Source organism: Amblyomma mixtum, chromosome 3 (genome assembly GCF_055824585.1).
Source record: "Amblyomma mixtum isolate Tamu chromosome 3, ASM5582458v1, whole genome shotgun sequence".
Lineage (NCBI taxonomy): Eukaryota > Metazoa > Arthropoda > Arachnida > Ixodida > Ixodidae > Amblyomma > Amblyomma mixtum.
Window position 1 is genome coordinate 80,366,227 of NC_143014.1, and position 26,318 is coordinate 80,392,544.

The 26,318-nt window shown below is 48.2% G+C and overlaps 1 protein-coding gene across 1 annotated transcript; it reads left to right on the top strand.

The window, feature by feature from the left end:
* The first annotated feature begins 3,313 nt into the window (after positions 1-3,313).
* Positions 3,314-18,755, top strand: LOC149350755 (uncharacterized). The gene is made up of 6 exons (XM_089576927.1): positions 3,314-3,802; positions 3,865-3,977; positions 4,961-5,138; positions 8,939-9,193; positions 15,664-15,874; positions 18,428-18,755. The coding sequence occupies exons 1-6, from the start codon at positions 3,343-3,345 to the stop codon at positions 18,546-18,548; spliced, it is 1,338 nt and encodes a 445-aa protein (XP_089433053.1). The 5' UTR covers positions 3,314-3,342; the 3' UTR covers positions 18,549-18,755.
* The last annotated feature ends 7,563 nt before the right edge of the window (positions 18,756-26,318 follow it).

Sequence of the window (26,318 nt, forward strand, 5' to 3'; positions counted from 1 at the left end):
CACGGGCAGGAGCCTTCGTAACGGCCCGGGAAAATAATGTGGTACTTATAGGCAACCTGCAGTTTAGTTTGCAGGTACATGTGGCGCCGTCTCGTGGCCGAAGAGACAAGCACTGAGTAGGCAGCTCGGCGCGGCCCGACCGGCTCCGCTTCCCGAGGAAGGCGCAAACAGCGAGTTTGTGCAGCTTTGCGGATTTTCTGGAAGCTTTACCTCGGCCATCCTACGCCATGGATGTCGGTCGCACTCGGGAAAAAAACCAACCGGAGATACTGTTGCGTGAAGGACTGTCATACCCGAGAAGGGAACGGAGACGTGAAGCTGTTTCGTTTCCCTGCAAGGCCGTACGGGTCAACCCGGCGACTGAAGTGGATCGTCGCAGTGCGTCGTGTCAAGGAAGTTGCACTGGTGTTATAATTCACGTGAAGCTAAGAGGAGAAAAAAAGTATAAATGTGGAGCGGCTGAATGAAGCTATAATATTGAGCGTTCATTAAATTCGCCGCTAGTAGTTCTCTTGCTTGGTATCGTCGAATTGCGGTCGCGCTCCCGCGTTGAGAAGCCGTTTTCTGGTTCTGTCAGAACAACGGTCTTCAAATCAGGATTCGTCGCGTTCGAAAGCAGGGCTCTTGGTCGCGGTTTTGTCCCATACTGGTACTCAAGTACGTGCGCTCAACGTTAGCGCGTACGTGTCGAGGTACCATGAATTAAAGGCAGCACGCCTCGCGGGGTGAGTCGCAGGTGATTAATTCAGGTCCCACTCCCGTATGTCGTTCCCTTATGTGTTTGCCCGTCTCGCGCAGATTTCCATGCTTTGCCTAAGGGGTGAGTTGATTTTGCAGTGCTTTGTGTCATATAAATTTGGTTGCATTATATTTTAGTGGTGAAGACTTCTTCAACTGCAGCCCAAATGACAACACAAAAATATGTTCAAAACACTTTGTCCGTGGTGAAAACAGTACCACTGAAACGCATCCCGGTTATCTCCCGACAAGCAAGGTCATACATGAAACTGCCCTAACATTATTAACAACCTGAATTCAGCTGTAAACACCTCGATACCGCGGGAGTCATAAAGAGGCTCACTGTGTGGTTGCTTGGACGTTCAGTCTGGGCTCGATAGATGCAATTCTTTCTGTACACCCACCACTGTTTACTGTGCTTTCGATTACACGCTACGGGAAAAATTCACATAATCACGGGTCCCGTGCATCTAAACTTTGTCCCTTTATGTTTTTCAAAATCTATTTTCCAGATCATGCAGTTACCAATGCAAAGCGGCGAGACGGTTGCTTACACATGCACTGTACATGCACAAGTTGAACGTCGTACACGTGTTTGCCCCGCTGAGACTGACACTTCGCCGAAATTTCAGCGCCGTCCGTTTCCTTCACTGAGTGAACATGGTTGCTCTCGTAAAGGCGACATCCTTTTTAGAGCTCCGGTCGCCGAAAATACACACCGATGGCATCAATAGGCTTGAATCCGCAATATAAAACAACCGACATTTTCAAATTCCTACTGGGCATGCACGCCGCAAAGAACGACCGCCTACCCAGTACCAAAAAAACATATGGTGGCGGCGCTGTAAGCAGCGCGACAGCGGCGCCGCCTGGCTATTGCATGCTGCCTTAGATGGCAAAATGAAGAGTGGGAAATCCTCCTCTCCACTTTCAGATGAGAGGGAAATGTCAGTGGGAGAGGGAAGACGAAGAGACGGTGACAGGCGACTGGTTGCGGGTGGAGGGCGGGAAATCCCCCTTTCGTTTTCGTGGGCCACTAGCGAGAAACCCGTCATGTGTCCTGGTGAAGGAGCAAAACCGGCTTCGCGGCAGCTGCAGCCACGTGGAAGGGATGAAACCCGTGCACTCCAGCTGCAGCTTAGTGGAAAGGAGGCAAACCGGTTTTGTGGCAGCTGCAGCCAAGTGGAAAGGGACAAACCGCGTCACGCCAGATGCCGTTTGCATTGTTTGTAAGACCGTAACCTGTGCGAAGGGTCCATACATATTTTGTAGCGACTCTGCTAGCGCACGAATACGTCGCATTTACGAAGTAAATCTCGGGGGTTAGTGCATGCGCGCGTGCGTGCGCGCGCTCTGTGTACTCTGCCGTTCTCTAGAGTAAAGCCTTTCATGCGCTGTTTCGCTTTGAAACAGTGCAAGCCTCAAATGCGTTCCACATTGCACATTGGGACCTCATAAAATCCCAAACTCAACCCCGTCTCCTTTGCCGCATGACGTGAGGTAATCTTGCCTTCTTGCACTGCATGAGACGTCATCACATTTATGTAGACACGTGCACTCGATCACATTCACACGTTGTGAACGGGCGAAAAGCCTGCACAGCCACTGCAGAAAATGAAATGATGCGTGGCATTGTTTGCGTTCCTCCTAAAGTGCGCGAGTGAGCTGCAGGTCATGTATATGAAGTCTAGCAGCATCTCACCCCTTGGCTGCATGCCACCAACACCATACGTGGTCGGTGGAACGCTGAATAACTGGTAGACACTGAGGACAAACTGAAGTTGGCCTGTATCGACAGACAGCGGCGTTCTAACGACAAAGATATCACTCTAACCGAAAATCGAACTTTTATGAGCTCGAAAAGACAAAAAAAAAACATATATGGATGTGACCATGACCGTCCAATTTTGCGAGTAAACAGCATGCGTGGACACCGAATTTCGGGCGTGGATTCCAGAGGCTGTGCTACACCCCATTCACTTCAAAATAGACTCCACCAGTATTTCTCGGTGTAGACGTCACGAGTTTGAATCGAGCGGCGGAAACATTTTGATTTAACTTTCTCAGCCGTAAGTGCGAGTCAGATAATCAATTTTTACTGAGAACAGTCAGTCGATGGAGTTGTCCTCGGTGTCCACATGCATGGCTGGCAGTCAAGCACCGTATATCACAGCCGCACCGGACAGACACTTCAACTTGCCCACCCACCATCGCCCGCTACTATCGTTTCTGCTTCGTTCTTTCTTCGAGCATCGTCGCCATCGCATCATCATCTGCTTTTCAAAAACGCCTAACCGACCATTTTCAGTGCTAAATAATCATTGCTGTTTGTTTGCACCAGTGCACTCCCACTCCTTGCGTAACAGGGGGCATTTAAGAAAGTGAAACTCAACTGAGCTGGGACCATGATTCCTGCTAATCATGTCTTAACTGCACACCAACCGCAGCTGGCGCGCGGACCGAATCACGCCCAGCGAGATGTGAAAGACGACGATCGGAGCCGGGCGGCTCGTCCAAAGGAGCTAGACAATGATTAGGCCGTGCAACTATTGTCGCTAAATTGCTCCCAAACCCGGTGAAAATTTGGGTCAAAATTGGTGCCCTATGTCCGAGTCCAGGACGAACGTCTTGAGCCTGCGCGACGCCGATAATGACGCCCAGTCGGAGGTGGGCAGCCCTCCGCTTGGCGACGTCGCGGTGGACCATGGGCCCCTGCCCGCGGGAAGCCTGGTACGGTCCTCGTCCGCCTGGATGGGCGTCAACTGGCCGCTCCAGAACTGGTCGACGGCGCGACGTGGCCACTCGGACGGCCATGTGATCCCTCGCGACGTGGCGACCAGCACGTCGTGCGAGAACGTCGCTGCAGTGCCCACCCGGCAGGTCACGGCCAAACGCAAGCGCGTCGTCGACGTCGGCCAGAAAACGGTGAAACAGATGAACGAGCTGGCGCGCTACGTGAACGCCAAGGGCCCTTGCGCGATATGCAAGACCCCGGGGGCTGTGGTCACGCTTACGCAGATCAAGAGGCGCCGGCGCAAGTTCATGCGGTACTGGTCGAAGCAAGGTAGGCGGCTGCTCTCTCGCTCGTACTCGCTATGCTGTCCTGACTTCGTCTCCTGCGCGCAGGGGGTCCCGAAGAATCCAAGGGTTCGCCCGACGTTTGGCCACCAGACTCTACCCCACTCATCGTGGCCACGGCGAAGTCCCAGAAATCGGTGTCCTGGATTGAGCATCACGAGGTCTGTAGCTCGCCATGCGCTGGACTGCTGTCGTTAGCGAGTCTGAAGCTCCTCTGTCCTCGCACGTCGTTGTAGCATGCTTAATTACGCCTACGATGCCGCGCTGGTCCTGTTTGTTTGTTGCCCCTCACTTAAGTCAACGAAACTCTCGTGAGGCCTCAAAACGAAAGTTACGGCCACATTTAACTTTTAAAGGTATTTCTGGACGTGCTGTGGTAGCATGCAGTGTGTCAATATTTCGGAAGAATTTCAAACGCTGGAATAGTTTACATGTAGTTTGTCTAGGCTACCAATAGTTTTTGTTCGTTTAACGAAATAGTAATATGGCGTTAGCAGCCAATCCATCGGGTCGAAAGCAAGTTAAAAGCTGGAAATTCTCATGAGGGCCACAGCACAGTTACGTCAGGAGCAGGAGATTTATCGTGTAATGGGGGCATGGGGCTTTGGGTGCATCGAACATTAAGAAAAATTATTCTTTATCTTGACATCATGCAGCCAGTAATCATTTTGCATTAAAAAGTTAGTTGTAGATAGGCGAAGAAGTAATATATATTTTTTTATGATGGAAATACGTGTTCACCGGCGTCAAAAGTTTTCGGGGCACAAGTGTCGCAGAAAAACGCTATTTGCATGTAGTCTGGGCAGATAGCCTGACATTGTGCAGATTTCTCGCCATAAAGCGCGGGCTGCAGATTTCCATTTCAGGGTAAACGCAGTGGCTTCCACAAAATTAGTTTTTAGCAACTTGCGTGCCCCGTAAACTTTTGACACTGGGTGTTCATAAACGCAGTATCAGCACACAGCAGGACGACTATGGTTTGCGAGGTCAACAGTCACACTCCTTAATTCGATTTGCTCCAACCTCTTGTTTCAGAGAAGCAGTTTCGTTTGACATAACGCGGACGGATCATTTCGTGCGCGCTGCGAGTTCTCGGATGCACTGAGCGATGCCCACTCATGTAGCGTTCGGATCCGCCGCACAGGTACAGCGCGACGTGGGGCCCGAATTTCTGAACAACGAGACCGGGGCCTTCCTGCTGCTGCTGAGCGTGGTGGCCCTGGTCGTCGGCATCCTGGTCATCGTCAAGGCGACCGAGAACAGCCTCAAAGAGTACCTGGGACTCATCACGCCCACGGTATCCCTCTCGAGTGCCCTTCCGGGTGAGCTCCGAGGGAAACACGCTTCGCAGGAGCATGCTCGCACAGCTTCCGCCGTCATGTCCGCGCGCAGGGGCTTCAGTTAAGAATGGTCGGCTTTTTGTGACCGCATCTCCCTCCCCTTGAATGTTGTGGGGACGTTCGCATGTAACCGTGCATATTGCGGAATATTCCTCTAGCCAATGACCTGATTCGAATACCGCGTCGCCAAAATTCTCGCCAAAATTCGGCAATCGCAGCGGCGGCGGCATCTCAGGGGGCACTTCGGACTGTCTAAAGTGCGTAGAGGCGAAAGCGTTTTCCGCACCACTTTGACTGCGTGGCACTGGTGACGTCACCACTGGATGACGTCATACATAATTAAGTACTAATTACTAAGTAATGACTAATTACTGATTAACTGCTAATTGATGACACTTAAGCTTCGCCCTTAGGAGTGGAACGCGACAGCGTGTTGTAGCGCTGTCAGGGAGTCCAAGGAACGCCACCACCCGTTCGGCGCGTTGCCTTGCTCTTTGAACGCAACGCTTTTTGTGGAAAGGAAATGGGGCAGTAATTCTCTGTCATCTCGGTGGACACCTGAACCGCACCTTACAGGAAGGGAGGAAGTCAGAGTGAAAGATGAAAGAGGGGCCGTAATGAAGAAAATTAAAATTGTATTTGAGGGAAGGAAATTGCGCAGTAACTGTCTCACACTCGCTCCTCGCGCATGCGGAGTTGGGGCTCCGCGAAATCTCTCACACCTAGCGTAGTGTTGCTACCGCAACAAAAAATGCCCCCATACCACATATCCACCTCCAACAATACTGTTTCAGTTGCATGTTCGCAACATGTTTTACTTGTTTCCTATTTTCTACCCTTGGATGCAGTTATATGGAACAGTGAACGTCTTTCGTAGCCGATACGGTCCTTGTCATTCTGAAATATTCTAATAGCGTAGCACTTCGGCAAAGCAATGAATAGCGTAGTGACACTAAACGCAATGCCCGTAACCAAACACACGGCACTTTGGCCGTATATAGTGTCTAGTATGGTTATCCTGCCGAAAAAAAAGCAAGTAGCACATGAACAGGGCACAAGTGTCACACAGGCAGTCTTTGGAATTGTCTTTGAGCTTATTGAGGTTGCCGCCGGTTTGTGAAAAATCGCACCTGATGCCCAACATAATGTCATTCAGTGGTTGCTAAGGCGAAATGCAGCAGCGATGGTCACTTGGCTGTAAACGTGCGAATAGGCCCCGAGAATTTCAAGTAAGGCTTTTCATCGACCATTTGTCACAACGACCCGCGTGACACCAGGATTGCGTGCGATGTGGGCACCGCACGTTTTTGTGTCGTTTTATTATTTATTAAAAGAACCAACAAACTCTTTTTTTTACCTTTTAATCAGTTTTTTTTTTTATTTATTGGCTTGGCATCTGTAGTCGCAGCTGCGCGTGATCAGTGTTCTAGCGTGGTCTGCCGGGGTCGGCGGAACAAGCGTCGTCTGGCTCGCGTTCTGGCTTTCGTGCACCGTGGGCGTGCACGTGTTTAAAACGCACGCCATTTGCCTCGCCACGACAGCCGCGACCGCGTCGTGACCGCATAGCCGTGTTCACGCACGAGCCACTTGGTAACTAATTTGTCACAGCTCAAGCTTAGTTTCTTTTGTCCGCACCATGTACACACGAATTGCTGATGAATAACATCACGACGCATCTCGAAGAGCGGGAGACAGGGAAGGAAAAACTGCGGCTACAACAGCTACTGCCGTTCGGCTGTTGCACATGTAGCCCCCCCCCCCCCCCCCCCCCCCGCCCGAAAAAAAGAAAACAACAACTGTTACAGCTAGCCGACAACATGGCACAACGACAATTTTGGAATAAAATAGTCGATTTCGCAAGCAAAATTTATCCATTTGGTATAATTGGTTCAGATGCACGTTGGTAACTCATGTACGCATCAGTACAGAGGGCAAAACGCTTGTCTAGAACACGTTCCGAGCGTGTTTCGGGCCGAACAAGCGATATCTAGTGAAAAAATTTGGTTAAAAATCGTCTGGATAAAAGCATGTGCAGTTAAAATCATAGGATTTTATTGTCACGTTTTGCCTTCCTGGTCGCAGCGATTTTGGGAGCTGCGGAACACACAGTTCGTCTGTTCTATACATGTGCTTTGCCCTCTGTATATGTCTCTAAGGGTGCTCACTAAGTCAGGACCACGACGTTTTCACTAGGTCCAACTTTATTCAGCTTGAACTAACGAACCTTCATGGCTTGTAGGTAGAGTGCCCATCTCGCATTTCGGAGGTCCTTGGTTCGATTCCCACCCGAACTCATATTTCCTTTGGTTAGAGGGACCAGAGAAATGTGGCGTCAATCCGAAAATTCTTTGCCTGATCTTGAATTCTAATAATTCTTTGCGTCCATTGGGATCTTTCGTTAACGGCCAGCGGCTTTTCTGCGAAATGGGGCCCTTAACGCTGTCATGTTAACAGAGAGACACACGCAACAAGAATGAATGCAGGAGTACTTCTGTCTCTTTTCGTCTTCCGGAGGTCTCTATGTGCGCCCTTAGTACGGTATGCAGTCCGCGTGTGTGCACTGCGCTGCCAGCCTCGCTTCGTGAGCGCAAAACAATAACGCGGAATTATAAGCTGGTTAGCCAAGAGTAGTCTGCAAATCCGTTTAATAAAACCAAATAAAGGGTAAGAAACAATAGCTGAAGGCAACAAGAATAGCTGGTGTCAAAGGCGCAGACTAATCACGACGAAGACAATCTCTCGGGGCAACTGATGGTTGTATACCGCTTGCTGCGCACGGATGAGCTACATTTACATGAACTTGACGCTTGGTCGAATCAGTTCTGTAGAGGTGGAATTTGCTCGTTGAGTTTCTGGGCCTACAGAAGGCATCGGAGAGGGTTAGGTGGTTTGTCAAGCTCGACCCACTTGGCAAGATGCATCTGAACACTGCAGCATCGAATTGGGTTTACCAAATTCCGAACCTGCTTTCATGGGGTGTATATAAACGAGGCTACAGATAATAACCGCACGACTAGCAGAGTACGTATACTGTATTCATGGACAAAAGTTCACGGGAAGTGGATTCGCGGAAAAAAAAAATTAATTCACGTTGCCTCTCTAGCCAGTCAACTGGGTTCCTTCCTTCCAGCGGATGGAGCACGCATGCCCCGTGCTTCTACGTTTTTCAGTGATCTAATTTGCCTGATTGCGCAGAAATTGTATGTGTTTGCGCGAACTCGCATAGACTTGTCCATGACTACACCAAGGATTTCTCTCGACGTCAAGCATTGCTATGAAACAACTCAAATGAAACCTGCGGAGACGCGAGATATGAAAGAGGTAAAGTCAGTCTCAAAACATGGAGTTTCGCAGCGCGAAGACATGAAAGAAACCGGATCACAGACGGCCAGCAAGTGTGTGATTGCCCTTACTATCGCCCAAGCACGCTGCACACATTCTGCGGAAAAGTGCAGCTGAATGCCCTCATACCTTAAAGATCCGCTCTGGCCCCACCTGCCTCCACATATACGCCTACCTGAAGCGCTGCTCTTACTTAGTGCCCACCTAATACCCACGACCCCCTTTTTCGTACTCTTCTCCACCCACTTGGGCTACCTGGCTGTGGTCCGACCGACAGTCAGACCAAAGGGCACTTCTCTTTCAGACGGAGAATTTTCTTAGCGCTTGATTTCCGTGGTTATTCGCACGCTCACACACCACGAGGCGAGCACCCTGCGAACGCGCCTCGGTTCTGTGCGAGACGGTGCGATCGGGAGCATACGCGTGCCCGTCCGTCGCAGTGGGCAGCGAGGAGCTTTCGCTGGAGCAGGGCCGCCTGTCGGCCGAGGACGTGGCTGCGCAGCCGGCCGGAGACCAGGACGAGCTGAGGCTGACGCAGGAGGCGGCGGCGCGCCAGATCCAGCGCTGGTACCGGCGCTGCCAGGGGAGCCCGCGCTCGGGCGCCGACGCGGACGGAGCCCGGCGGAAGCGCATCGACCGTTGGGCGCAGTCGCTGCGCTCTTTCTTCAGCCGCAAGAAGATGAACCACTTCCGAGGTGCTGCCCTCAATTCGACTGCCTCTTTGTGGCTTTGCTTACGCTCGTACTATTTAGTGATGAGAAATTTGGAGCTGAACTACTTTTTCTCGCCATTCGATTCAAACTCGCGACATTTGATAATGACATCGAGTCCATTATAGGGACTTCGTGGCCGCGTGCTCGAAGTGAATGGCGGTGTGGGATAGCCTCAGAGATGCGCAAGTGACATTTGCGTCTCATTTCTTTGTCTTTCCTGGCTTACAGAGGCCCCGTCTTCAGCGAAAGTAGAATATGTGGTAATCAATCGATATAGGTCGACATTAATTTGTCCTTTTAATGCTGTGTTCTGGAAAAGATGCGTAATTACTTTTTTTTTTTTTTTTAGTATGCAACGATAGCCTCTTAGTCCGCTACACAAGTGTCATTATTTGAGCGGAACTTTCTGTTCGGGTAAAAGGAAAAATAAGTTGGAGTTGAGCATACAGGTCGAACGTGCAACACTGACTTTTTTTTTTTCTTTTGGGCCCGGGTGTTTTGTTTCTTGCCAGCGTTAAATCTGCTCGCGCAACAATTAGAAGGAGCCATGTTTGAATGATTGTCTGGAATTCAGTGCTTCCCGCCTGTCCGCCGCTACGGCTCAGTGGTATTCGCTTTCCGGCTGAGAGCGCGTTCTCGAGCTCGATCCCTGCCGCGGCTGCCGCGTTTCGATGGAGGCAGTATGCACAAACCTTGCATGCTGTGCGATATGAACGAAAAGTGGTTGCAGGCAAACACGCACACGTTGCGTGCGAGTCATGTGCACTAACAGCATCGGAGTCGGATGTTATGAAGCACGCATTATCCTTCCGTGAGCTCGCACAAGAGCGACCTTATGAAAAAGATACAGCGTGTGTTTTAATTGCTTCCATCGCATCTTGCTGTCGCGCTTAGTGTTAAGCTTCGCGACGCTGCTAGTGCGGTAAAAATAAAGACCCCGTACCATTTTAATTCATGGAACGTCAATGACGAAGGCGCCATTCGTAACCTCCTGTTCTCTTAATCGTCCGGATGCAAAAGCGCCACTTGCGCGTAACGCTCAACGACACTATACATTCGCGTCCGCTTCAAGGCAAGAGTACAGATTACCGGTTGGCATTGGCGTCACAGTCCGCAAATATTGCGCGTCATTGCAGGAAAACAGGGCAGAGAAAGCGCATGGTATTCGCAACGCAGCCGCGTAAAGCTGTCTCGAGCCGCCAGAGTAAAGCCGGAGAGCCCCATTGTCCGGTTGCCCCACATTGCCCCACATTAACAGGGCGAGGTGCCAAGAGCTGACCTCGCGTCGCAGGCGCTGCTTGACAGTGATCACTGGTCCGTATATAGATGATGACGCTGAATGCAGGTGGCCGTGCGGCTCAAGGTCGGTCAGGCACGCGTTGTGAGCTCTCCTGCGGTGCAGAAATTTTCAAGGCTCATGGACGTGGCCCTTAACTGCGTCATGCAGCGGCGGCTCTTTGCTCTTCGCGACGAAATGACGTTTGATAAATGTGTTTCAAAAGACGCTTACAGAGTGCATATGCGTAATGCAAGTGGTCGGTGCGCTGCTCAGTGTGAGCCTTGAAAGAAATGTTGACTCGCAGATTTAACACAGGAAGCTAAGAGGCCAATTGTACTCACGTTCCGGCATGTAAATTCTCAGAAAACATTGTCTCTAAATATACTGGGGAATAAATATCGTTTAATAACATTATCAGCGAGTACCAAATGTGGAAATAACCGCCCTGTGTTTGATGCACTGAGTTATGGTCTTAGCTACTACTACTACTACTACTACTACTACTACTACTACTACTACTACTACTACTACTACTATTACTACTATTACTACTATTACTACCTCTTCTACTACTACTACTACTACTACTACTACTACTACTACTACTACTACTACTACTACTACTACTACTACTACTACTGTGGGTTTCATCAGGGAATGGGAATGCCAACGATTACGCAGGCAGCAGAAATTGCACATGAGTCGTACGAGCTATTGCAATAAAAAGATGACTATCGATTTCAATAATACACATGATAATGTGCGCCACAGTACTTCTTAATTTTTCAGAGAAAAATCGCATTATTTTTTTCTTGACGACACACTTAAAAAACAGCCGAAAGGTTTGTCAGCATCGAAGGATATCGCGGTGCCACATTTGGGATGGTACAAGGAGGCTCAGTTGTTGCGTCGCTGCTGTTGCTGTATTACGTTCTATGGGCTTTGAAAGGGGCTCTCAATAAAGGTGCGGTACTGCTGGGATGTTACAGGATGCCGCTTCACGTATATCCTCCAACGAGGTTTTTTAAACGCGTTTCGTAGAAACTGAGTTGTCTGTAGTCAAAATTTGAATTTCACCGTCTTTGCGCCTTTCCCTCTCCTCTCTTCACTTTTTGCACGCTAAATGGTCGGCGCACTTCCGCCGGCCCCACCGCCGGCCGACGCGCGCGGGGGAGTAATTCCCCGGGGGGGGGGGGTGCTTGGAGCTTTCTGACTCGCCGGAACGACGCTGATGACTGGCCGCGGCCATGGTAGCTGCGTAACGCCTGAAAGAATCTAACTAATAGCCATCTCTGAACAGAATTACACAGGAGCGTGTGCGACAGAGGAGGGGGCGAGCATAAGTCGCTGGGAAGGACTTAGCACCTTTCGCGCGCGATTGTGGGTTCTCTGCTGCGTGTAGAAGAGTATTATTGCTCTGATGTTCATGATGAGAGAAGGTAGTGATTGAGCGAGTTTATGTACTTTCCTCAGAAGGTGTTTCAGAGCCCCTTTAATGGCTCTGCAAGAGCCAGACTATGTTCAGAGGACTGCATCATTTGCGCTGGAGTGAAATCTGTTAGTGGCCAAGTCATATTGAACCAGCGTTTGTACAGAATTAGTGCCATTCGATATGGCTATTTATTAAATGCTTTCTTACCGCCTAATATGTCAGACAGTTTTAGAGGAAAAACAAAGGCTTTTACGTCCATAGCACATACGAATGCCAGCCACCAGAGTTCTGTCGCGTGCATAAAAAAAAAACCTGCTTATCCCGAAATAAAAATCACTGCGACAATGTAATGCACTGGTTAAGCACGAACGCAGCATAGCGGATTCATATTTAAAATTTAAACGAAATAAGGTAATAGACTCAATGCCACCCTAAAATTATTAATAGCCACTAGAGCTTAAGGTATAATATAAGAAATAAGAATAAGACAGCCGTCGCCGTAGCTCACAGGTAGAGCACCGGACGCGAAATTAGGAGGTCGTGGGTTCGGATCCCACCGGCGGCATGTGGTTGTTTTTTCTTCTGCTTTTCTAATCAACTAGCTTTAAGCGATAACATATTCAGTAATATTCTAAATTGATCAACACTACAAAATAAATAAATAACAATTAAAAATCCCCTGTGCCCCTTGGTTTCTGTGGCTGTTGGCTTCTTTCATATTTATAACGAGCCCCTCATTCCCCTTCCCTTGTTTGCTTAATTGCTTAGCGAGGGCCTCGGTTCTGGCAGCCTTGACGCCATAGGAAGCATAAGAGGGTTCTCACGCAGCTTCCACCCTCTCCGTTCGATGACGTTCTACGTCACACCTGCGGTAACTCAGGACGTTCTACGTCCGCCGCTTATGAACGTGGGTGGCGCTGATGAACACTCTCAAGGTTAGGTTACTTGTAAACATAAATACCCCCGAAAGCAGAAGATTTGACAGCCGTCGCCGTAGCTGAGAGGTAGAGCACCGGACGCGAAATTAGGAGGTCGTGGGTTCGGATCCCACCGGCGGCATGTGGTTGTTTTTTCTTCTGCTTTTCTAATCAACTAGCTTTAAGCGATAACATATTCAGTAATATTCTAAATTGATCAACACTACAAAATAAATAAATAACAATTAAAAATCCCCTGTGCCCCTTGGTTTCTGTGGCTGTTGGCTTCTTTCATATTTATAACGAGCCCCTCATTCCCCTTCCCTTGTTTGCTTAATTGCTTAGCGAGGGCCTCGGTTCTGGCAGCCTTGACGCCTTAGGAAGCATAAGAGGGTTCTCACGCAGCTTCCACCCTCTCCGTTCGATGACGTTCTACGTCACACCTGCGGTAACTCAGGACGTTCTACGTCCGCCGCTTATGAACGTGGGTGGCGCTGATGAACACTCTCAAGGTTAGGTTACTTGTAAACATAAATACCCCCGAAAGCAGAAGATTTGACAGCCGTCGCCGTAGCGGAGAGGTAGAGCACCGGACGCGAAATTCGGAGGTCGTGGGTTCGGATCCCACCGGCGGCATGTGGTTGTTTTTTCTTCTGCTTTTCTAATCAATTAGCTTTAAGCGATAACATATTCAGTAATATTCTAAATTGATCAACACCACAAAATAAACAAATAAAAATTAAAAATCCCCTGTGCCCCCTGGTTTCTGTGGCTGTTGGCTTCTTTCATAAGAAATTATAGTATGAGTGACATAACATAGAAAATACAGAAAATACGTTACCACATCCCAGAGAAGCATACAGAAAATTTATTTATAAATGACGTCCAAAAACAAAAGTTGTCAATCTAAATTTCCCTCTGAAACAGCCTGGCGGGCTGCTGATGTTTTCAATTATTTTGATTCCTTTTTTTCTTCCTCAACGACGACCTTAGTAGCCCGCTCCGCAGATAGCAAGGTGTGAAAATAGGCTTTTTGAATTAAAAGACTGCTTCCTTCGGCATAGCATTGTCAGTGGTGGTGTGCATCATAATACAACTAAGACGTGCTGACTAGCAGTCTGGTTAACTAATATTAAATAGTTAACTTTTTTACTATTAGTGTTAGGCTCCTCAGTTATTGAGAGGTTTGTAGGCCACCGTAACTAATATCCATATCACTTTTTGGAATTTAGAAAGCGCCATTCACGTGGCCGCTGCAGCGCTTGGAATTTCGGGGCCGCACACGGGCGCGTCACTCATCGGCGCGCCTGCCACGTGCTGTCCCCTCGCCGCTCCTACCTGGCGCTGCGAAAAGAGCGCGAACACTGTTGTCCTATCCTTTCAATTTCTTTTTCTCGGCCCTGCGTGATCTTTACTGTGTTTTGACCTCCGTGCTTCCTAAATGCAATGCGTGCTCCACGCAAGGAAAAGCGTTTCTTCGCGCAATTGCGTCCCGTAACGTTTCTTGACGGGGGCGTCCCGCGCACGAAGCGTTCTGGCTTCCGCTGTTGACGTTCCTCGTTCAAAACACGCTGTCTTGAAATTCGCACTGAAAAGCGGCAGGCCTCCTGGTTACGGTGCGCGATGCCCGCTCACGCAAGTTCTTAGAAACGAGTGCAGCGCACGTTGCACGACAAGCTAAAGTGGGCGCCTGAACGTTTCGTATGCACATGCGAAGGGATTATTTGATAATGTATGGACCAAGTGTACAGCTACTGCGTGTTCCCTCAACCTTACATAGCGGCGTGACACGACAGTTGAGTTTCAACGCGGAGCTCCTTTCTTCTATAAAACAGAATCCTTGCAGTACTGGTTTGGTTTATGGCGGCTAACGTCCCTAAGCGACCCAGGCTATGGGGGACACCATAGTGGAAGGCTTCGTGCATGCGATGTATTTCTCGTGACGAACTTTCTAACGTTGCGTTAAAATTTCTTTTGTGCTAACGGTCTGTTGTCAAATAATTGAGCATTTAGTTTATTTCAATTTCCTTTAATTTCTTTGGCATTGCTGCATATCAATACCCGTATAGTCCCTCGCAAGAAAGCTGCTTCATTTTTATCAGAAAGAAGAAAAGGCTAAACTGCGCTTAATCCGCGCGCTTTCTTTGAAGACGCGTGGTGACTGATGGCAGTTTTGTATCAGCAACGAAGAGGGAAAACGACGCCTTTACAACTAGGGGCAAATGCAAAGTTTCGAACAGAACATGTCCGGGTAGGTCTGCTGTTCTAAAAAGACAAATACAACAGACCGACGCGTCGCACGCTCCTCTGTTTGCACCTACAAAGCTGCAGACGTGTGCAGCGGCTTTCTCCCTCTTGCCCTTGAACCTGGCCAGCGGTGTGCTCCAGACATTGCGGCGCCAGCGGGGCAGTTTTCCCGGAACGTGGGTTGTTTGCCCACACCGCGCACGTACGCCTTTGCGTTATCACAGCTCTCCTCATTCCTTTGTGACAGCACTCGGCCGCGCGTTACGCGGACGTTGAGCTTCACAGCGTGCGAAGCACGTGCGCCGAGATCCAGTAGCAAGAAACCGTTTCGCGCCCCGCTAATCGTGGGACAAGGGAAGCACGGGCCGCATGCAGGCTTGGGAAACAAAGAATCGTCGAATAACGTTTACAACGTGGAGGACAGGGGGCAAACTGGCGAAAAATAACGCCCGCCGTCGCGGGGCAGCGCTGGGCGTCTTGCGGTTCGGGTCAGTGGTTGCCCGCGAGCGCCCGACAGCAGCGCGGCGCAAGCACAGGCAGTGCGTTCATGCGGGCCGCCGCCCCCTTCTGTGCCCAGCGGGCTTCCAGAAGCGTTGGGGCAAGAAGCGCGCCGACAGGGTGGCGTCCGAGGGCGCCGAGGACCTGGCGCCTCTGGAGGCAAACGAGGTTCTGACGAGCGCCGGCAGCGTGCACAGCGTGTGCGAAGGGGGCAGCCCGCAGCCGTTGGCCGACAGCCAGCAGGATCCTGTAGTCCCCACGTTCAGCACTGATGGCTCGCTGGCGCCCAGGTGAGCTCGACCACCCTGCAGATCGGAATGAGTTGGTCGGCTCCCGCACTGCACCTTTCGTCGTTACAGAGTGGTGTCACTCCTACGAACCTGCACTCGGAGATGACACAACTTTCACTGACCCAGATTAACTTAGAACGGACGTCGTTCTTCATCGGACGGAGCTCGTCCGATGCCCTCGTCTTAACTCTTAGTTGGAAAAGGGCACTTTAAGAGTACACCAAAAAGTAAGGAGCCCTAGAGGTTTGTTTCTCGCCAACGCTGTGTGACTCGCTACGTGTCGCCAGCTGTCCAGATCTCTTGAAGGCGAGAGGAACGCCCGGCCTTACCCCTCTGAAAGCTAGGACTTCCACGAGCGCAATAAGAGCCCCACTACATAGTTCCGAAGCAAAACGCTTGGGCTCTTTACTTTTGACAAAGGCGTTGGGAACAAAATTATCCAGGACGCGTGACTGATGATATTGACTTTTAGGCGTGAAGTGCGCTACTGTTCAGCTGATTTCACTATAGCACAATTATAGAGTCCAAGGCCTAGTTTCATCTCTTGATTGTGATCTGCAGCCACCGGCTGATAGCAAAGCTATATACGCTTTTGATGCCTATCGCGTCAACTGGGCACTTCTGTCCCCGACAGTACATACCGGGTGCTTCGCCTAAGATGTTCTGCAATTTTTAAAAAATGTCTTTTAAGTTAGAAGATCGCTTTTTTAGGCATAACATTGTCAGCGGTGTAGCGCATGGGAGTACAACTAGGACGTGCCAACTAATAGGCTGGTAAACTAATACTGTATAGTTAAGATTGTAACTATTCTTGTTTGTCTCCTTATTTATTGAGAGGCGTGTAGCCCATCGTAAGTAATATCCATATCATTTTTTTTATAATTTCAAAAACGCGGTTGCCCTCGGCTCTGTGGCCCAACCAATTGTGGCTATTTCGACGAGTTCATGCACTGAATAGGTTGCTTTGCCTGCAAGCTTCTCGAAAGCGCAGGTTTGGTTTATGGGGTTTAACGTCCCAAAGCGACTCAGGCTATGAGAGACGCCGTAGTGGAGGGCTCCGGAAATTTCGACCACCTGGGGTTCTTTAACGTGCACTGACATCGCACAGTACACGGGCCTCTAGAATTTCGCCTCCATCGAAATTCGACCGCCGCGGCCGGGATCGAACCCGCAAGTATTTTGGCGCGATGTAGCCGGAATTCGTTGGGCCACAGCGACGAGGGTAAATGCGTTTTCGAAATTATAAGTGATATGGATACTTGCGATGGGCTACACGCTTCACAAGAAATAAGGAGACTAACGGTGTTAGTTAAAAACGTAGCTACTCGCAATTAGTTAACCAGATTACTAGTTAGTACGTCTTAGCTGTATTCTGATGCACTACATCCTGACATTTCTATGCCGAAAAAGCATTCCTCTAAGTAAAAAGCCTTTTTTTTATTTTCAAGTTGTAGAACATCTTAGGTGAAACACCCGGTATAAGTGTCTTCCTTGCCACACAAAGTGAACTCTTCAGATCGAGCCTTCTGTTGTTGCTCGTTGTAATTCGGCATTACTCCAAGCAGCAACATGGCCAAAAATTAGGGGGACACTTAAGCTCCGCCTTAAGTGTTCTTTATTTTATTTTAAATTTTATTTCTTTTTTACTTGGTTTCAATTCGTATTTTTTAAACCTTTGTAAGCGCAAGACACACGAAGCTTCCCTTTAACCAGGTCAAACGAGCGTTCCTCAGTTATTGAGGGGTAGCGCGCACCGGCTAACTACACAAAAGGCTGCGGTTCCAGTCCCGGCTCGACCATATTTGTTTTTAGCGCAGTTTATTTTATTTATTCGGATGCATTAAGTAATGGTAAAGGAACGGCGACCCTGTAGAACAATATGAAATTGTGTAGTAACGTCATCACTGTTGCTGTGTGCGATCTTTGTGGGGTGTTCGAATTACCCGCGCATGGTCATGTGGTTGTGACGTCACAACCATCTCGTGCAATCCGGATTTTCTCGACACAGCGCCAACGGAAACAACTACGACGCCTTCTTTTCAGCTCAACGGCGCCCTTAACACTATCGCATTAAAGGGACAGTATTGGAATCAAATGGAGTCGAGTCAAGTGACGGGATCTTCAGTGGCAAAGGGGCAGCTAACAGAAGCCACTTGGTTCTCTCCTAATTGCGGCGCTTCCAGCGGCTTCGTAAAACTGGGCGTCCATTTCTGTCTCCAATGCGGCGGCCTCCTGTCCGCTTTCGGAGAACTAGCGCAGCGTGCAAGATCGTGCATCCTTTGTCAAAAATACACCGACCCCCGGGTTTCCTTTTGTTTGTGGCCCGCATAACATCGCCAGTGCCCCAGATCTTTTCCAGGGCGACAATAACTGTGTTCCTCACTCCTCTAGACCGCAGGAGTCGTATTATTAGAACACCACTCATGATCCAGCAGCAGAACAGGTGTCCTCCTAATTTTTGACAAATGCCGTACCTATCCAGAATAGCAGTCACAATCAAATCCCACCACTCTACGCACACTCTATACCTGCGTACTTGCATCCGGCTCGCAGGCCTCGACTGTTCCCGAACGGCGGGGTGCAAGGACTGGATACGCAGTACAGCAGCACCTGCCTGCTGCAGCGCTCCCGAGGCGAAAAGCCTGTCATTGGGCGCTCCCGAAGCGCGCAGTGACGCTCCATGGCCAGTATATATCCGGCAATAAATTTGTTTGTCGCCCTCTGATTCCACGCGAACCGCTCACGTTGCACTGAAGAGCTTCCATATCGTGAATGTTGCTAGACAGAGAGCGGGCGAGCGCGCCCCAGAACGTTTCGCAACGTCCATCAGCATGTAGACAAACTTCAGAAGTAGGTGACGCGTGTAGCTAGGTCACGTGGTCTCAAGTCATGTCACTTTTAAGACAGATCGATTCGCTCGCACGGTACCACGATTAACAGTAAAGCGGCAACCAAGGTGTTCTAGTGCCAGCGAAATTTCATTCGATTCTGCGTTGAAGAATGTAAACTTAATTAATGTAACAGCGTAAGCTGATAAAAAAGGAAATTCAAGTACCGCTAGGTCTAATTGCACCAAGACTGACAGCGACAAGAAAAAGCGCCTGTACATGAAAGCCAAGCGCATAAATGCGGAAAGTACTTCGACAGAGTACCAGGTATTCCGAAAACTTTGCAAGAAATAAATAAAGGATGAAAAAGACAAATTCTTCAATCTTGATTTGCCGAATTTCCTGATGTCGGACCCGAAAAATTTTTGGAAGGTGATTTCTTCCGCACCTACAAAACTGCTGCCCGAATTAGCGTCTGAACCTGGACACCCAGATGCAACTGAAATTTGTTACCAGTTCAACAAACTCCAGTTTTGCAGCGTCTTTGAAGACGAAAAACCTGCATGTATTTCTATAGTTCATCTTCAGATTTAGTTACAGCATCACTTATGACTTGTGCACTTATCAACTCTGGAGGTATTTTCAAAGCGATTGAGCGCCTACCTTCGTATTCCAGTATAGGCCCCGATGGAACCACTACTAAAATTCTAGATAATGCAGCCCTACAGTTCACAATTATGATATTTTATCAGTCTCTTCACAATGCCGATATCCCCGATGACTGAAACTTGCGCACGTGGTGCCAATATTCGGATCATGCGGTAAAAACCAACTTAATGACTACAGGCCCATCTCATTAAAATCAGTCGCTTGTCAACTGTTGAAACACATTTCAATCTCTCAAATTATGAGGTATATTTCAGGTAACAAGATCCTCTCACCTAACCAGCATGGATTCCAGCGTGGGTGCCCTTCTGAATCTCAACTTTCGATCATGTCGGCTGATGTTTAAAATGTACTTGACAAAAATAGGTAGACATATTATTTCCCGGGTTGGCGAACACTTAGGAGTGAGACGCCAACCTGTTAATTGCTCGAGAGCGGTGGGTATACTGTTCGACGACCGCCGAGCACGCCTGTTGCTACACCGCCGAAGAGTCATACAGTTCTTCGCGGGCACAAGTCCGCCCAAATAAAGAGTTTTGTTTGGAAGCCATTCTCGCTGTTTTCCTGCTCGCCGGGCTGCAGTCACCACAATGTGACAATATCTATCGCCCCTTACATAATTATGCTGATTGCATGAACTTGCAGAATGATTACATATACTGGTGGAAAAGTGCCAATCTTGGCAGATGACTATTAACACCAAAAAAACTAAGACAATCAGACCTACTTAACGCGTTGAAGTATTGCTCTTTAACTATGCAATCAATAACAAACTGATTCAATGTGTAGCTGTAGAAGTTTGTAAACAATAAAGCCATGAATAAGTTAGGTCTGTACGAAAGAATTAGAGCAGGACAAACTTATTAAAGTATTTTAAGTACTAATAGATCAAAATAACCTTAAGGTATTTGAGTAAAAGCGAAACAAATCAAATGCTGATATTAAGAAATGCGTGTTATTAAGAATGCGTTTGTCCCGTCCCACTTTTCTTGTCCTTGTCTTTCCGAGCGCTTTCAAAATTTAGGATGCTATACCAACCAGCCCAGCAGACAAATTCGTAAAGAAAGCTAAGTGCGAGTATTACGAAAAATTGTTAGGTATTGCAGGAAATACGCGCTTGATATGGGGAACACTAAGGGAAATAATCTCGAAAAGTTAACTGACGAAAACGTCGCAAATATTTTAAATATGGACTCTCTAGAAGATGGTGCCTCAAATGTTATTCATGCTACAATACCATGTGAACAATACACGACGGTGAAATGCTCTCAAACAATATTCCTCGACTCAACTTGCCTAGTAGTAGTATTGGACATAATCACGTCATTGAAAGAAAATTCCGCATCAGGCCCTGATGATGTTAAAGTGTCACTCTTAAAGCCGTGGCTACTCTGATAACTCTAGTTTTTCGACATATATGCAACTGCATGTTTCAAACAGGGGCATCAATATCTAGTCATATTTGAATTACTACCGGCCAACCCATCACAACTCAGAACTAAGAAAACAAACATATTTGGTTTATTGGGGTTTAACGTCCCAAAGCAACGCAGGCTATGACGGACACGGTAGTGAAGGGCCACCTGGGGTTCTTTAACGTGCACTGACATCGCACAGCACACGGGCCTCTAGAATTCCGCCTCCATCTAAATTTACCTTGCGGAGAAAAAGGAGCAACATTTTCTTGTCATGTGGATGTTCATCATTGTGTACATAAGTTATCGTTTGCACTTGTAAAAATGCATTTAGAGGTATTTTCAATTAGTTCTTACTTTACGGGTTTATTTTTTCTAAGATGTGCGTAAGCATGCATCGAATAATACTGGTATTTTCATATAATGTCTTGAGTAGCATGCTAGGCTAATAACCAGGCAGACTTCTCTTTTATTCATTAAAGTCGCCCTCTCTCTCTCATTTAATGTGTTTTTATGTAACTGTACTTACATATATGTTTATTATGTATTGAATATGCAATTTGGTTTTGAAATTTTGTCTGATGTATTGTATTAGAAATGATTTCCATTGAATTCTTTAAGTAGTTGAGACTGCTGTCAAGGGTGAGATGGCCTTGTCAGGCGGGAAACTGCCTTTAGCCTTCTCACCCAGGACAAACTTTGTAATTTTTTCCCAAATAAAGTCTATTACTACTACTAGTACCTAACTCCTGACTTATCGTGGACTGTTCGCATTGAAAACATACTACTCAGCACCTACAGAACAATAGGATTCATCTGTCGCACACTTCATGAAGGAGACAGACACAAAGCTTCTTGCTGATACTTCATTATTGTGCGCTAAATTAGATTACGCGTCATGGAACTCCATCATTTATATGTTATTAAACAAGCTAGAATATCTGCAAAATGAGGCTGCCCGGTTTATTTCCCGACAATATTCACTTAGCTGCAACATCTCTCAAATTAAAAGTAACCTCACCCTCCATTCTTTGGATAGCAAGCGAAAAATATCCCGTGTTAAGTTCTTTCACATAATTTACCATAATCCGACTTCCTACGTTGCAGCGCTTATCGCACCTGCTTTGCGAATTTTTCTTCGTGGCCGCAGGCAAAGGTGGCCGCATCTGGCACAGGACAGGGCTAATTGGCGAGACATGGGAGAGGCCTTTGTCCTGCAGTGGGCATAGGCTGGTGATGATGATGACTGACCCTAGCCAAGTTGAACGATCATTCTCACACACTGACCTAAGTAGTTTTTCATTTTTACACTTAGCCATCAACGATTGGAATCGTCTGCCGAAAAAGATGGCCGAGACAACAAACCCAGAGTAGTTTGACACAGCTTGAAGATTTTGTAGCAGGTGGTAAAATAGAAGTGTGCATTTTTATTCCTGCCTTGTGTTGTACTGGTAGATTGTGCTGAGTTTTTGGTGTTCGTCAACGGATACGTGATGCTTAACTTCCGTTTTTTTTTTCTGCTATTTCAAATTGTATGCCGACACATGAGTGCAGTTGCTCTTGTTCTTTGCAATATTTGTTCTTGTATCTTGATGTTCCACCCATTCCTCCCCCTATTTAATTCTCTCTGTAAATAAATGTAAATACCTGAAAAAGAAAATGTCTGCTTCGAAACACCTCTGCGGCGGATAGAACTAGTTCTCCATGCACAAGACCGCACCTGTGGGCCGGAAGCCCGAACGCAAGCACCGTCATCTGCACCGCGCACGTTAAAGATGGTCGAAGCTAATCTGGAGCATGCACTACGGCGACTCTTTCTTTCTCTCACTCTCTCTCCTTCCTCCCTGCCCTCGCTGCGCGGGTCGGGTGTCCACCACCTTGAGTGAGACTTTTAGTGGGCCTTTCCTTTTGTCATTGACATTTTTTTTAATCAGTAAATATTTTTGTGAGGTTAGGGAAACATTGTGCAAGGCTCTGCTAAGGTAATGAATTCCACAGGCTCATTGCATTTGATGAGGCGTTCAGAACATCCTCTGCATTAAATATTCAGGCCTACTACGCTGTTCTATGCTGCGGAAGTATGTTGTAAACTCATTTCAGGCTGTTTGCATATTGAGGTGCGTAAGGACTTTGTCCTAATCAGCAAGTCCTTTTTATTGTACTAGTCTTTTGTCAGTGTTGTTTTCTCGAAGGACAGGGACGAAGGATAGGGATTTCAAGCAAGCTGTGCGTGCTAATTTGCTACAAAAGGGTGACCACGGCTGGCGCACAGAGAGGGGTCTTTATCTTGCAGCGGAACATACTCGGCGATGAAGGGGTCTTTAACTGGGCAACAAATTCCATCTCTTTCTTCACGGAGACTTCAGGTGCCCAAGTACCATTTGCTCGTTTAACATTGCTCCAATGTGCTAGCCATTCAATAACTGGTAACATATACTAGACAGGCGCCTCGTCACCAGTGAGCGTTACCAGAAGCAGCTTCGCGATGTCCTCAGCCGTTTTCCGGCGCTGCATACCTCCGTCTCTGCCTCCAAATCTCATCCTTCGCAAGGTTCACGCCAGTGTCCTCACCGCACCGGTGAGAGACTCGCTTTCGTCTCGATCCCTTTTCACCCAACTGTCTCATTCATTGTTGTTTCCTTTTTCCCATCGCTATCCAAACCCCCCCCCTTACCCCCACCCTCACCGTGTGTCTTGGCGTGCCTGGCTGCAGTCTTCCGCACCCGAAGATAAACTGGCCCTGCAGTCTGTCAAGCAGCTGACCTGCCGCATGCTTAATTTGCTGTTTAAATAAACTATATGACTGTTACTATCGCCAGTCTCTATCAAGTTTACGCGGTACAAATGGTCTGCGGAGAAGAAATTTATGGATGTATCGGAAAACTTTACGGCGAGAGCCTTTAAGTGGACCCCACCCCTAGTGGTCGTGCCACTGAAGCCCACTGTAGAAGTAGAAATCCGCAGTCTAGGGCAAGCCAAGCCCAAAGAGAGAATGTTTGGTTGGTTTATGGGGGTTTCATGTCCCAAAGCGACTCAGGCTATGAGGCACGCCGTAGTGAAGCGCTCCAGAAATTTCGACCACCTGGGGTTCATTAACGTGCTCTGACATCGCACAGTACAGGGGCCTCTATAATTTCGCCTCCATCGAAATTCGGCCGCCGCGACCGGGATCGAACTCGCGTCTTTCAGGACAGCAGCCGAGTGCCATAATCACTGAGCCACCGCGGTGTCGCGTTAATATGGACAGTGATGAGCACAAAATGTCATCAGAGGAATGCAGAATCTGACGTCATGAATGCAGTGACTGAGTGATGGCCATTTTCTTATGTAGTTTCATGCTTTATAGTTTGTACATTCGATCTGCCGCACTATTTTACAAATTGCATGAAAGGCTGCGAATGGCTGCTCTCGGCAGGTTGTGACATGAGCGTAGAAAGCCACAATCAGCAGGTCTCAGCCGACGGGGCGCTGATACATAGTAGCGGTTTGTGGAATGTGAACAGTCGTGTAGAAGTTAGGTGCATGAGACGTTATCAAGCATACAGACCACTAGGCGCGCCATGCTGCACCACATTATTTCAAGCATGATGGCTACCAGGATAATCGGCTCAGCTCCCAAAATTATACCTAATTTCAACTGTGTTTTTATCCTTTTTCTTTGTGGTTCGTTATTACGGACGACTGGCTTTGTCGACAGTTCTGCTCGGGAACCGTTCCGTGTAGGAAGGGATTAAGGAAGGAGTGAAAGCGGCTGAGATTTTTTTTTTTAATGCGAAAGCACTTCTAGCTGCATTGCCCGGGTTAAAGCGGTGTCCACCAGTGTGAAGCCTCTGAATAGCAAGTGTAACTGGCTCAATGGGTCAGTGGACACCTCAATCGCGCTTGGAGGTACGTGGCGGTGGAGTCCACCTGCAAAAGAACAATGCTTTTGCACAATATTTTGTGCTTAGTTATTGCTAAACCACCAGCCATTTTTTTTTATTTCAACGTTTACTCTACCTTTGGCTGAATTTCGCGATTTACGCAACAAGCGTACAGTTGTATTTTTTTAACCTTCCTGCATCTAAAGAAGCGAGAATCCGTGCGGAGGTAGTGCGCACTGCGGAATTATTAAATGTACATGCACATCCAAATGATGCATCTATTGCGCACCAGCGCCTACCCAGGGGCAGTTTGCATAGGTGCACCTAGGCAGTACAATGTGATGGACTTCAACTGTGCGACTTAGAGCACCATCGTCTGCTCTCGTTACCCGTTACAGCGAATGGTTCCGTTTCAACACGTATCGGCTGGTGCCCAAACGTGAACAACAAAAATGCTCGTCTTCGTACGCAGCTACGAGGCTCTCTAAGCGCGAAACCGGAACAATTTCTGGGTCACGGGCTAAACGCTCAGCAGCGTTTCCGGATGCACTTGGAAGCAAGGGGAACAAATCCTCATTTCTGTGCGGGGCATACATGGAGCGTTGGGGCGCTTCAGGGAAATGGCCACGCTGCTCACTGGGCGACGAAAGCGGTGCGCACGTCCTGAATGCGACAGCAGTTATGCGATACGAGACGAGATCCGGGAGAGTGAGGCGATCGTGTGCCTCGTAACAGGTAAAGCACCATCTAGAACACGTAATTCTACGCAAACGGATGTGTGGTAGTTCTTATTCCCGCTGGCTGCAGCCCCGGTGCTTATATAAAAAAACAATTGCCGCGGTCGGCACTATCTTTTCCTCCCGTTTTGTACTTCCGTAATAAACCACTTACTACTATTACGACAGGGTTGCCTCTGCGCTTCCCGGAAGCATGGTGGGGCTGACATGCGGCGCGTTTTTGGCTTTTTGTTTTTGGTGAATCGACGCCCGTGCCTAACGCCTATAGAAGCGGTTGAAAACGAAAGGGTACTGCTGTTCCAACAATCAGCGTCCTCCCTCCGCATCGTCTGCTATTGGCACATATCAAAGCGTTACCGCTTCCATGGCGTCTACGTGAAGATTTCAGCGCTGTCACTTTCATGGTTAACACAGTATGCAAGGTGTTTGTAGCATGCCATCTGGTTTCGTTCGTTTCACCACCCCCTGATTTAATCGATTAAAAATACCTCCGAATGGCGCTAAAATCCCGATATGCCCGGAGCGTCTCAGACGAATTGCGGTTGTGTCCGAGAATTTGAGTGGATTACTGGAAATATGTATAGGGTTCCCAAAGGTGAACGCATATACGATCGTGGAACTTACCCTAAAGGCGTATTGTGCGTATTCCCATCGTCAAATTACTGAGATGGCAGGGAAGTCAACGCATACGGTTAACCGCATACAAGCACACACAAACGAAGTTCGCATCTCCGATGTCCCACATGACTGGCGCCCGCGGTCAGCTACCGCCGCAGAGGACGAAGTTTTGAATGCGGCAACTTACGCCACCCCTCACGTATATCAGCGTATATCACAGCATCTAGGTTCCGGCGACGAGCGTTATTAAGCGTGCAAGACACAACACTTTTATCATCGGCGGAATATCAGCATCTGAAATATTCCTGGAGCAGGAA

Bases quoted from the DNA above. Each gene is read 5' to 3' on its own strand.
- LOC149350755 (XM_089576927.1), top strand. From the start codon at position 3,343: ATGTCCGAGTCCAGGACGAACGTCTTGAGCCTGCGCGACGCCGATAAT. The intron at 3,803-3,864 runs GTAGGCGGCTGC...TCCTGCGCGCAG, and splicing joins GCGGTACTGGTCGAAGCAAG to GGGGTCCCGAAGAATCCAAG. The intron at 5,139-8,938 runs GTGAGCTCCGAG...CGTCCGTCGCAG, and splicing joins CCTCTCGAGTGCCCTTCCGG to TGGGCAGCGAGGAGCTTTCG.